This window comes from Paralichthys olivaceus, chromosome 23 (assembly GCF_024713975.1).
Source record: "Paralichthys olivaceus isolate ysfri-2021 chromosome 23, ASM2471397v2, whole genome shotgun sequence".
Lineage (NCBI taxonomy): Eukaryota > Metazoa > Chordata > Actinopteri > Pleuronectiformes > Paralichthyidae > Paralichthys > Paralichthys olivaceus.
The window spans coordinates 15,251,710-15,264,311 of record NC_091115.1 but is presented as its reverse complement, the minus strand read 5'-3'; the positions used below and the strand labels follow the sequence as shown (position 1 = coordinate 15,264,311).

The following is a 12,602-nucleotide window of genomic DNA, read 5'->3' as shown; positions in this document are numbered from 1 at the left end:
CATAGACGTGGGAGACTTTTGTTGTGAAAGAGCTGCACAGGAAGTCGTCACCGGGAGCGGAAGCGGGTGGCGCATGCGTGGTTGATCCCTCGGAGCAGAGACTTTCCAGCATGGCCGCTATCGGGGTTCACTTCGGGTACACATGCGCCTGTGTGGCGATATTTAAGGTGAGTGTCGGACAGGCTCCCTCCGCTGAGCCTCTCTCACACCAAGCGTCCCAGTGAGGTGGAGAAAACGGCGACATGTTTGTTGTAATACCCAGAAAGCCCTCTGACACATGTGGCTGCTAACTCCCAGTGTGTGAACACTATCATGGTGTCACGAGAGTTGAGCTAGCTTTAACAATACACGGTCTCTACTTTCTGTCGATGTGCTCCTCCGCACTGCAGCCTAGGCTTCTCTCCATTAATATTCACTGTCATGTTGTGTATGTTCTATGTAAAGGAGCATGAAGGGCCAGACTAAGTTCTGGAAATGAAACAGGCTTTAAACTGCTGATACCGGGTCATTACAAGCGATTGGACACGTCCCTGCAGCTTGTATCTGCTTCATATCACAATTTGGGTGATGTGCAGGTATCAAGCATTAATTATTTACTCTTAGCACTTTTATTGTCACTCATCCTGGTCACAGTGGCACCAGGCTAAGCCATGTGACCCACACTTCCTGCTCCTGAGCTCCAGCTGGATGTACCTGAAACAGCTGCAGCAGGTTACTGCTCAGATCCTGAAGCACCTCCGTGGACTCTTCTCAAGGCAAAGGAGTCTTGGAACCCTCGCTTTATGTCTTAACAAGCCAAACCACTCAGGGGATTATTTTTTTTATAGCCAAAGCGTGTGACCACGGATGAAGATGGACATGTAGGTCGACTGGTTCAGTCCTGTTAAACGTCAACATTGCTGCTGACACGACAACTGCTGAGCTCCTGCTGCCTCTTCTCCTGCTCATGATCCTCTGCAGGGATACATGTTTGAATTGATTAACTGTACATCTACTGATTAATTAAATTATTAATTGCTTTTACTGTGTGTGTGTGTGTGTGTGTGTGTTCAGGATGGGCGGGCTGACGTGGTGGCCAACGATGCAGGGGACAGAGTCACTCCAGCGGTGGTGGGCTACAGAGACACAGAGCAGGTACAGCATCAGCTTCACTTGCCTTTACATCAGTTTTCCTGCAGGACGCGTTATAGCTGAGGGGGTTAACAGCAGATAACAGATAGCTCTCTTGACATCTCTCTGTGTCTTCTACGTGTATGGCACCACTTTTTCATCCTGACATATATCCTCCCACTCGCTAGCAGTGACTCCTACGGATTCTCCGGACTTCAGTGTACGTTTGAATACAGCTCATGTCAGCTCTGGTGCATATCATAACTCTGCATCACAGACATAGGACATGAAGTATTGGTTGTGACAGGTTCATGACTGCATGGCATTATGTTGCTACGTCTATATAACATCATATTGTCAGCACTGTGGCTTTCTGTCCTGTGTGCATGGCGTTATTTGGCCCCGGACAAAATAAATAAATTGCTCTCTGTTTAGAAACTTAACACCAATCGCAAAATTACTGTTGTTGTATCTCAAGCCTGTATTACTGTTGTTGTGCATCACACATTTTAATACCCCTTCCTTATTTCACCCAGTAACATCATAGTTGGATTTGAAGTTGGACTGTGTGAATCCTCTGCACCTCAGAGCGGCTAAACGTTTAAAATGTTCTAACTGTGTGATGTTTAATCTCCTTCAGATTGTTGGCATCGCAGCAAAGCAAGGACGAGTCCGCAACGCCGCCAACACAGTTGTTAAAGTGAAGCAAGTGCTGGGGAGAAGGTGACATGACAGATTCACACGTAACATTTGTCTTGCTCGCTAGTATCGAAGTTCTGGAGACACAGTATGAAATGAGCTTGACTCACTTGTTTTATATGGAAGTTGAATTGAATTCTGGGACTTTTCAAACACTGCCCTATGTTTATGAATGTAGGTGTGTAAATGAATGGTACATGTAGATTGCCTCAACCAGCAGTCTCTTATATATAAAGGACCTGTAGTCAACAAAATCAGTTAGGTGTCCAGATCATGCCTGCAGGTTGACAAACTGTTTATCAGTGTATGACTTACAGATTCTCTCTTTCTCTGTCTCTCAATGGACAGCTTTGATGATCCAGAGACACAAACTCACAAAACAGAGACCAAGTGTCAGGTGAGTTTGAGACCAGATTCACTCTGTCGGGTTCTATTAAGCTTTTTTTTAAATCCCAAAATGTAGAAAATAGGATGGAATATTAGGGCCATGTTGAAGAAAACAATTTTTGAGAATAAAGTTGATGAGAGTTAAGAAAAAAAAAAGTTTTATAGGAAATAAGCACTGAGGAGAACAAATGCTTGGTTAACTTTTTTATATTACGACATTATTCTCAAAATCAACATGACCCTAATACTAATGTGCTAAAATCACTGCTTTACAACAAAAAATATTTTCTTCATTTACATTCCTTTATTTGCCATGTTCTGTTTATCAGTTGTCCCCAGTCAAAAGAAACCTTAGCTTGTCAGTGTTGTGTCTCAGGGTGTAAAGCCGTGATCACTGTGTTCAGGTGGTGAACAGAAAGGATAAGCCTTATTATGAGATCACAGCAGGAGAACACCCGGAGTATGTCGCTCCAGAGGACGTCGCAAAACTCATCTTCCACAAAATGAAAGGTAAAACACACACACACACACACACCACTAATACATTTTAGTTTTAAAACACATCACTGTAGCATCCACATTGGGTCTTATCACTATGGGGCTACCATTGATGAAGGCAAAGTGTTGTAATGCCACTTTTACACCACGACTGACAGTAAAAGGCCGTAAACTTGACTGTTTCCGTTTTCACAGAAACGGCTCAGTCAGCTCTGGGCTCCGATGTAACTGAAGCGGTCATTACCGTCCCTTTTGAGTTTGCACATGCTCAGAAGCGTGCTCTGAGGTAGGTGGCTTCACTGACCCCTCCACTCCTCTGTGCACTGATTTCACTGATGACACAGTGCTAATAAATAAAGCACTGACAGTGTTTGGTTTGTCCAGGGAGGCAGCAGAAGCTGCAGGGTTCCATGTCCTGAGGCTGATCCACGAACCTGCTGCTGCTCTGCTGGCCTACGACATCGGACAAGACAGCCACTCTGGAAAGAGGTAACACTGACGACGAGGAAGAGTGGGCGGTTATTCTTTAGAGCGTAGGACAAGATGGTGATATTCCATTGAACGTTTGAAGGCGCTAGTTTGAGGATGGTCTGGTGCAGGGCTTATCTCTTGATTCCTCACTCTTTGAGCAACCTGATGGTGGATGTTGCAATAAAACCTTAGCAGCCAATCTTCACTGTTGCTTTCCAATCACGTAGTTCTGCCTGAGAGGCCATCCCCACATACCGCGGCCTTTCCCTCTTATTCGCTTCATCAACAGCCTCCTCAGGATACTGTCAACTCTACGACACACAGGGTGTTGTACCAGAGAACCTTACATCTTACTAGTTTTCATGTTTAGGGATTTTTATATGGTTGGTCACTGCTCATACACAGTCAACGGTTACTCAGTTCTTAACATTTGTGGACCTGCTTACTCAAGCAAAAACTTAATTAACCAATCAATCCAAGTTTTGTGTTGATCCAGGGTGAAAACAAATCCTCCTTAATTCCACTACACTATAAATTTTTCATACAATTCGTGAACAGATGTTTTTCCATAAGCACCTCCAGTCGTGTCTGTAGTTGTTTGACTCCAGCAGTTTTCCCTGATTTTGCTCTGCACTGTGTCGACAGCCACGTCCTGGTGTTTAAGCTGGGCGGGACGTCGTTGAGCGTGACGGTGCTGCAGGTCAACGGGGGAATGTTCCAGGTTCTCAACACCCACACAGACCACAGCATCGGAGGAGAGAGCTTCACCCAGGCTTTGGCCAAGCACTTGGCCGCCGAGTTCAAACGGTAGATATTGTGTTGCACACGAAAGTTATTGTGGCCAAAAGCTTCACAGTGAACAGATCACTTTGTTAATCATAGTATTACACTCTTTTTCACCTCCAGGTGAAACACAAACACCAGGCATTGTTTTGGTTACACACATTTATTTCCTTCAAACATGCTGTCAGAACTAAAGGACATCATGAAATTAGACTATTAAATACAGAGCATTATCACGAGCTGCTTTCAGACACGCACTGAACTCGATCTTTCCGACATTCTCCGGAGGGGCTGGATGTGAGAACTCAAATGTCCGAGTGAGAGCCTCCAGAGTTTCTCCCACCAGTCCCCAATTAAAAACTCCAGATGTACCCTGACTCACGGCCCCTTCTCTTCCCTCACACACACCAGCACCTAAACCACATCTTAAATACCCTCCTGCTACCCTTACGCTCTCTGTGTGTGTTGCGCAGCACCTTTAAGCACGATGTGAGCAGCAACGCCCGGGCCATGATGAAGCTGATGAATGGAGCCGACATGGCCAAACACTCTCTGTCCTCGCTGGAATCAGCCAACTGCTTCGTCGACTCCCTGCACGACGGCATTGACTTTGATTGCAACGTATCGAGGTAAGATAAACTGATGTGGTAAAAGATGGGAAACGTGTATATATACGGATGAGGCTGTAGAATGGAGTTGAAGCAGACTCGTGCTTCTATGGGAGGGGGGGGAGATCACAAGAAGTCATTAAGTTAAACAAAAAATTGGTGTTAACTCAATACACTGTCTCTCTACATGTTAACCTGGGCTTTAAAGATTTCCAGATATTGAAGTTATTGTACAACATGTATATCTCGTTTATCTGAATGTTTGGGTTTGATGGAATTGGACAAAGTCAGTGTGAATGACTCGATGACGCCAGTTTCATGTTTCCTCAGAGCTCGATTCGAGCTGCTCTGCTCGTCGCTCTTCAACAAGAGCATCCAGCCAATCAGAAGTCTGCTGGAGGAGGCGGGACTCTCCACCAACAACATCAACAAGGTAAAGTGATCCAGCTGCAGTTCTGGTTGTTGAAAAGACTCAATGTCGATGGAAAACTGTTGTGAATATGTGTTCAGGTGGATTAAAACTGGAATTTGAGCCCATTCTTGTCCTGATTTCTGAGACGAATGATTGTTTTAAAGTTGGACAGAATTTCAGCTTTGTCCTTTGTCATGGAGTATACAGGGGGGGGGTCATATGCTCTTGTTCGGCCATCTAACTGGTGAGAAAGTTTGGTCTGCTGTCGTCAGGGCATAATCACCGGTTAATTCCCAAAACTCATTTTTTACTCATTCTCCCCATTTGGCATGCCTCATGGTAAAAAAAGGTAGTCGCTGATGGACTCTGGGAACTGTCTAAACACGGTAAAAGTAGAACCAAGATATGAGGACATGAAGCCTCACATGAACAGAAAACATGGAGGCCAGGCTGTTTTGACAAAAGCATACCTGGCTGTGTGATGTTTCTTCCTCCTCCTCATAACAACCCACATACCAGAGAGGAATATCATGGTTTGATGTTTCAACACGCAGAATGGCATGTGTGGTCAAGGTAGTGTTTGTGTTCTTAGCAACATGAGAGCAAACAAACTTCTACTTCCTTGGTCGGTCTGGAAGGGGCAAACAGGGAACAGACGATTTTCCTTGATTTCCGTGATTTTGAATTTAATGTTTCTAATATCGAACACAACATGCAGCATCCTGATGTGATGGGTGTTTCTTCAGGTGGTTCTTTGCGGAGGCTCGGCCAGGATCCCCCGCCTCCAGCAGATGATCCGCGACATGTTTCCTGACGTGGAGCTCCTCAGCTCGGCACCTCCTGATGAGGTCATTGCGGTGGGAGCAGCGCTGCAAGCGGGGTTACTAGTCGGCAGAGAGAGCCTCGCCCCCGAGGAGGAGTCCGTCACCGTGGATGTTTCTGCCACAGACATACTTGTTAAGGTAAAAACACACATTTGAAGTTTTCAGCAGAGAGAATATAAATCATTTTATCTTTGCGTTTTCTTTAAATGTAGATGCAGTCGATCTTAAGCGACCTAAAGAATTTAATATTTCATGACCAACTGTGTCTTCCTTGGTGATGCATGGCTTTTGTCAAATATTTGACTTAATGAAAGTACAAATAAAGGGTCAAAAATGTACTCAAGTAAATAAGTTCTTTAAATCTACTTTTAAATCTACTCAAAGCATTAAAAAATAATTGTACTTGCCAAGTATAGCCTGCCTACAGCCTATTACATCAGTATGGCTAAATCTCTGCAGTGGCCTCTTGTGAATCCATTTCAGGTGTTTCCTCAGTGAACCAATTCCCCTCTCAGTATTGAACACAAGATTTACTTAAGTACATTAACTAAATGTTCCATCCCACCGCTGGTTTGTGCAGGAGGTGGATGAATCCGGAGCGGAGGTGTTCACTGTTCTTCTTCCATCGGGCACGCCCCTCCCCGCCCGCAGACATCACATCCTGAGTGGAGGGGGGAAACTCTCCTCCCTCTGTCTGGAGATCTACCAGAGATTGGTCACGGAGCAGCCTGAGAAACTAGCTAAGGTACAGAAAAGCACCAACATTGGATCAAATGTGGAAACTCTACACATCATACTTCCGCTGCTTGTAACCTCTTGTTTCAAAAACATCAAAAATGAGCTAGGGGGCAGATTCCCTATATGGAGACAACAGTAAATTATGCGGGGGACTTGACTTGACTTTTCACCAACCAGCTCCAGATGTCTGTTGACATACAGTCCATGAGGTGTTATATGGTGTTGTACACACAGACAGACAAGGATGAAAATTATAATCAGCAAATGTATAAAAGGAGTTGATAATTAATAACTGAAATTAACCCTTTTTCTGTTGTGTGCATTTGTACAGATTACCTTGACAGGCCTGCAGCCCACAGAGGAGAACCACGACATCGATACCGTGGTCACGATGAAAAGGTATCCACCCTTCCATGATCAGTGCACGGGTCAATTAACTTATCAGCCTCTACATCATTAGTGTGTCAGTATACGCACACTGACTGTATAGTTTGTTTTCTCAAAAATGTAGCTATCTTTTTTTCTCCGAAGTTAGTGGAATTCCTTTTTGTTACATCCTGGGGAAAAAGCTCATCTCAACGTGGAAGATAACAAAGACATCAACATAGACAGCAGTTACTTTACTCATTATTAATTAATTACTTAACTCCTCTTTCCTAACTGAGCAATTTCATCAATCTTTGATTCTTTCTGTTTGTTGCAGGGACGGTTCCCTCCACGTTTCCTGTGTAGAGCAGAGCACTGGACACTCCCAAGTCATCTCCATAGCAGCTTCAGCCTGAGGCCACTGAACTGAAGTCCAGGCACACATTATTACAGTGTCACTGCAACATTTTTCTTTTCTATTTTTCAGTCAATAAACATAATCAAAAGCCCACTGATCCACTGTGATTTATTACCTTCTGGAGTTGTATTTAATCATCAGAATAATGCAGAATGCACTTTTCTGTTAAAGAAGGATATTCCCAAGCTGTATTACTGATTTATAATATAAGTAACTGAATGAAAAATTATAGAAAATGAGCAGCACAAGGGTTCTGCCTTCTATTTCCACCAAGTATCTCCTTTTTGTAGAAATGACAAAAAACACTGCTTCCATGTTTCTGAAATGTTTTATATGATTTTACTGTATTTACACATGATATGAGTTCGACAAGGGTCTATAATAACGTGCATTACACTTATTCCATCCATAGTTTCTCCGCACTCTATGTAATGTCAGACATGCAGCGGTGGGTGGGGGTAGAGTCTTTGGGTTCCAGTCACACTTCATGACAGGAGTGAACGTACAGTGTGTATCACTTAATATCCCATACAACACAACAAAAGCTACAGCTTTCTGTGCACTTTCTAACTAAGGCATTTCTGTCCCAACGCGTTGCTGTTTCTGGAAGTTGTAGTAGTATTTCTGGCCTTTAGCATCCGTGCTCTGGAACAATTCGACACTTAAGGATCTTCAGGTAGTTCTGGACCTTGTTGGAGTCTCGGCGGAAGCAGTACAGGAGGTCGTAGTCTTTCATCAGGCGCCATTCAGGGCTGTCAGACGGCAGCAGCACCTCAGGAGAAGCCTGGCTGCTGACGGAGTCGCTCATCATGCCCAACATCTGCATCTGGAGCGGAGAGGATTCACATGCACACGTCAGCTTTCAAGAGGAAGAATCTGTCATTGCTTTTATTTGTGAACCTTATCTCAGAGCACTTTAAACCACAAGGCACATTCATATCGCTGCTTTTATGCAGAGCGGGTGTTCAGGGGCAATTTTGGGTTCAGAATCTGAAATAGGATCGAACCTCAGACTCTGGTTTCTGGTCTACCCGCTCTATCTCCTGAGCCACAGGGATCAGAAACACAGATCCTGATCTGCTGCTTGGCCGACTCTTATTGATTTTAATGGGCTGGATAAAATAATAATAAGCAAATTTGAAAACAAAATCTTCTTTTGAGATGTTTTTAATCTTGACCGTTTATTCATTCATTGCTTCTTACATCTAAGAATTCCACACATATACGTTATATGATACCCAAATCAGTCAAACAAATACATCGGTCGGTTGGATGTTGTGTGTGCGTAGTTGTGCACAGAGGCAGGAGGAAAGATAAAGGGTCAGACAGACAGAGTGGTGTCCTCCTTCCTTTGTACGTAGCCGCTGAATGTCTGAACAATAGGTCATCTGAGGGTGACCAGCGCCTCTGTTGTGTGACGTCTGTGGTTCTTTGTCATTTGCAACGATTACGCGAACTGACAAGACACTCTATCCCTGGAAGCCACGTGACACACACTCACACACACTGACGTCTCGATCTGACGTAAGACATACAGTACCTTCTTGGCCACCTTCTCTACACCTTTGCGCAGCTCGTGCACCATGTCGCTCATCTCCAGGGCTTTGTTGGAGCTGAAGTTGGTGAAGTCATGGTGGTGAGCCATGCTCTGGTGGAAATGCCACAGGGGATCTCTCCACGCCACCAGGAGCTTCAGAATCACCTCTGTCAGCTGCTCTCTCTGCAAGGACAGAGGCACAGGTCACATTCAAACCCCAGCCATCCTTTAGGTCATGGCGTCGGTGAGGGATGGAAGGTTCGGGATGTGGCAAGAACACATGTAGACATTGGAAACTTGAAAATATAAGTAACACACACCATGAAATGAAAGGGAAATGCAGAGAAATAGAGAAGGCCACATTCTTATTGTAAACACGATGATGGAGAGGTTCCTTTACCGCCATTCTCTGAGCGTTCTCTTTGCCGTTTGGGGTGAGGATGGTCGAAGTGTGACAGTTGCGACCGACCCGGGCGATCTGATTCTTGCTGGGCAGGAAGTACTGCTCCTGAGAGGACAAAGATGAATGCAAGAATGAAATGTCAGAGGTCAGCAGTCGTCTAAATGCCGACTGAGGCTGGAGTACGGAAGTTATTAATGAGAATAGTAGGAGAGGCTGCAAAGAATCACAAACGGCTGAGGATCTCTCTCACTCCTTCTCTTCTTTGTGAGTATGCACAATCCAAATCACACATTAAGAAGTTACAAAAGCCCAGTTAAAATGATGTGCACAAGGAGACTTACGAATTCAGAGTGAAGGTCGTTTGAAATGCCGTGCATCCTGGCTGAGTGTTGGATGACCCGGTCAAACAGGTTGGCCAAGGAGAGTGCATGGCACCCAGCCTGGGCATTGGTGCAGATGGGTGCTGCGCCTGTACTGGTCAGTGTCCTGCAGAATACCAGACAGAGCAACAGCACCCACACGACAGACACTGGGAGAGAGCAACAAAAGGAGAACAATGTGATATAACACACAATAACTTTGAGAAAAAAGTCAAAAGGTCTCAGGCTGAGTTAGATCTGATTCTTAAGAATCTGCTATAATTGAGATATGTCAGGTCCTCGTGTTTAAAAAAAAGTCAATGCCTGTTTTTTTTAAACATGGAAAAGTGCTGAGTGAAATGAGAGGTGAGCAGGATGAGAGCAGGATGGCATGAAGAAAGAGTGATGACAAATAATTACCTGATCTGATGTTTCCAGACATCCTGCAGGGCGCAGAGGAGCTTTGGTTTCAGAGCCGAGGGTGCGGAGGCTTCTCTTGTCAAAGACCCCCGCTGCTTCATGTGAGGGTCCCTTGCTCACCATTCAACTCTTACTCCTTAATATCCAAGAACGAGAGGGTGGGAGGGAGGGAGGGAGAAGGGGCGGGGGCAAGGAGAGTTCTATGAATCAGATGTAACCTAGATGTAATATATAGATAGTGAGTTAATTTAATCCTGTACTTTGTTCTCATTGTCATGTACATATATATATACATATGTGTTTATATGAAAACCAGGACACATATGTACCAAAACATTTGCAAAGTTAGTCAGCACAATTTGCATTGCATTAGGAGTATAGTCTAATATGCAATAGTCAGTAAAAGTAACGTACTGTACTTTTTAATAACAAGTGGGTTAAGACAAGTATATACATTTCATGTTGCATTTAATGAAGCTCCTCATTTCTAATGATGTGGAGATGACAGTTAAAACACAAGACTTAAGAAAACAACAGGACACAGTCAATTTCAAGTTCAAGTTCAAAATCAATATCCAAACTGACTAATGTGTGTTGTTTTACTGATATTGAATTAACGAGTCCTTGTTTCAACTATGATCATTCAGCCTGAATTGTCAAATGCAACAGTGGCTCAAACTGCAGCGTCAAGACTGATCCTATACAACAACCTTCGTGAAGGGAGGGCTCACTGCAGGACTGTTGTGTTCCACTGCATTATAGTTTCATGTATCTATAAAAGGACTTTGCATCAACTTCCATTTATTAAAGATATATTCTACATATTTGCATTTGTATATATTTAGCGGGGTGACTGTGCTTTTTCAGTTTGGCCTCAACAATGTCTCGTCTCGTCATTATTACCTATTACTACATTTAATTAGTTTATGTTGTTTCTAATCAATGTTATCTATTCCATTTAATTTGATCAGTTTTAATAAATCTAAATACAACTTGTTTTCTTATCATTTCTCGATCTATGACCTTTTGTATTTTTACACATATATATACATTTATACAGTACTTATTCACTTCATATAGGATTAGCCAATTACTTAATTCAGATTTCACCTGCCTTGATTATGCTTATATACTTGCAGCCTCATTTTAACTGATGTTTTATTTTACTAGCCACACTTTGTTTTATTAATTGGCACCAACCTTATACTGTAAATCCATTTATTGATGTATAGGCTCAGTGTTGTTGATATACTATACATGCTTTCATTTACCAAAATTTGAATGACATTGTTATCATAATGTATTTAGCATTATAAGTAACCTCTATACAGCAAATGAGTAGTGCCAAGGTTCCTTTATATCTGTGTTCTGTCACACATTGTGGGTGTGTAATGATGCAGAGGGATGACATCACCGCCGTCTGGCGTCATACCACCACATCATCAGCGGACAGTCTCTCTGTCCAACATATTTGTGTAGTGGACAGTTTAGGTTCACCCGGCAGTAGCTATTAACGTCTGTATGTTGTCCAGGTTGAAATCAGATACTCCGCCTGTTAAAATGTCACTCAGAGCGCTCCAGGCTCTGTGTTAACAGATGAGTAAGCTTTATAGGCCAGAGGAATGACGTCAAGCACTCGCAGCCTGAATCCGTTCCTCCCTGTGATGAGCAGCTGACTCATATTGCTGCATGTTGGTCAGGTGTCATGAGGTGACTAATAGTTTCATGATGGAGTCTACGGTAGAAAAGGTTATGATTCCTGTGGCCAATGTTTGTGCTTGATTTATTTTGAAAAGGGTGAAATTCAAATCTATTAGTCTGAGTCGTAAAGTCTGGGTCAGGTAAGTTTTTCAGACTAAAAGTAATTACTGACTGTAAGTCACGTTGTCGTGCAGTTTGAAATAGAGTGACGTTACCTGTGACGTTAGAAAACCATGTGCATGATTTAAATGGAATGTAAAGTCTCTGTTTCAAATGTTCTATGGCCTCAAAGTCTGGAGCCATGTTAGTGGCCGTGTAATGCTGTGGTTTCATTACACCTGAACACAAAAGTGAAGAAGAAGAGGGAGTTTGCTGTTCCTACCGTCAGTAGCTGCGACACCTAAAGTCACACCTGTAGAGGTAGATACTTCTGTCAGGATGCCACTTTTTAATTTAATTTTTTTAATTTTTCATTGACTGATAGAGCACATCTACTCGGCGACCCATAGAGGTGCCAGATGAAAAGTCATATCAATCGGATAATGAAATGACACATCATCACAACAATCTATCCATCAGTTGTCAGTATTTAGCCCTCCAGATAAAGTGTTGTACGTACAACTGCACGTGGTTAAATGCGCAGAAAGAGAATTTTGAAATCTAATGGAACAGTGCAGGATAGAGAAATCTCTCCAGCCTCTGACTGATCTGTGATCAGGGTTACAAATGTTTAACTAAGAATTGATAGATGTAAACTTATATGACATCTTGCATGTAGTCAAGGTCCGATGACACTAAAGTCACGTCTGTGCAAATTAGTGAGCATCTCTTACTTAATGTCTGAAAAAACAATTTGTAAATGATGTAT

At 43.2% G+C, this 12,602-nt stretch overlaps 2 protein-coding genes across 2 annotated transcripts; one reads left to right on the top strand and one right to left on the bottom strand.

The window, feature by feature from the left end:
• Positions 1-23: 23 nt before the first annotated feature.
• On the top strand, positions 24-7,405 carry hspa14 (heat shock protein 14). The gene is made up of 14 exons (XM_020099796.2): positions 24-167; positions 1,054-1,134; positions 1,751-1,833; positions 2,158-2,206; positions 2,601-2,706; positions 2,890-2,980; positions 3,079-3,183; positions 3,811-3,972; positions 4,422-4,577; positions 4,887-4,989; positions 5,715-5,930; positions 6,373-6,537; positions 6,862-6,929; positions 7,234-7,405. The coding sequence occupies exons 1-14, from the start codon at positions 111-113 to the stop codon at positions 7,310-7,312; spliced, it is 1,521 nt and encodes a 506-aa protein (XP_019955355.2). The 5' UTR covers positions 24-110; the 3' UTR covers positions 7,313-7,405.
• A 390-nt stretch (positions 7,406-7,795) lies between these two features.
• Positions 7,796-10,169, bottom strand: prl2 (prolactin 2). Its single transcript, XM_020099862.2, has 5 exons — positions 10,034-10,169; positions 9,596-9,783; positions 9,252-9,359; positions 8,855-9,034; positions 7,796-8,140 (listed from the first exon to the last, which is right to left on the bottom strand). Exons 1-5 carry the CDS (start codon positions 10,053-10,055, stop codon positions 7,946-7,948), a joined length of 693 nt encoding a protein of 230 aa, XP_019955421.1. The 5' UTR covers positions 10,056-10,169; the 3' UTR covers positions 7,796-7,945.
• Between the last annotated feature and the right edge of the window lie 2,433 nt (positions 10,170-12,602).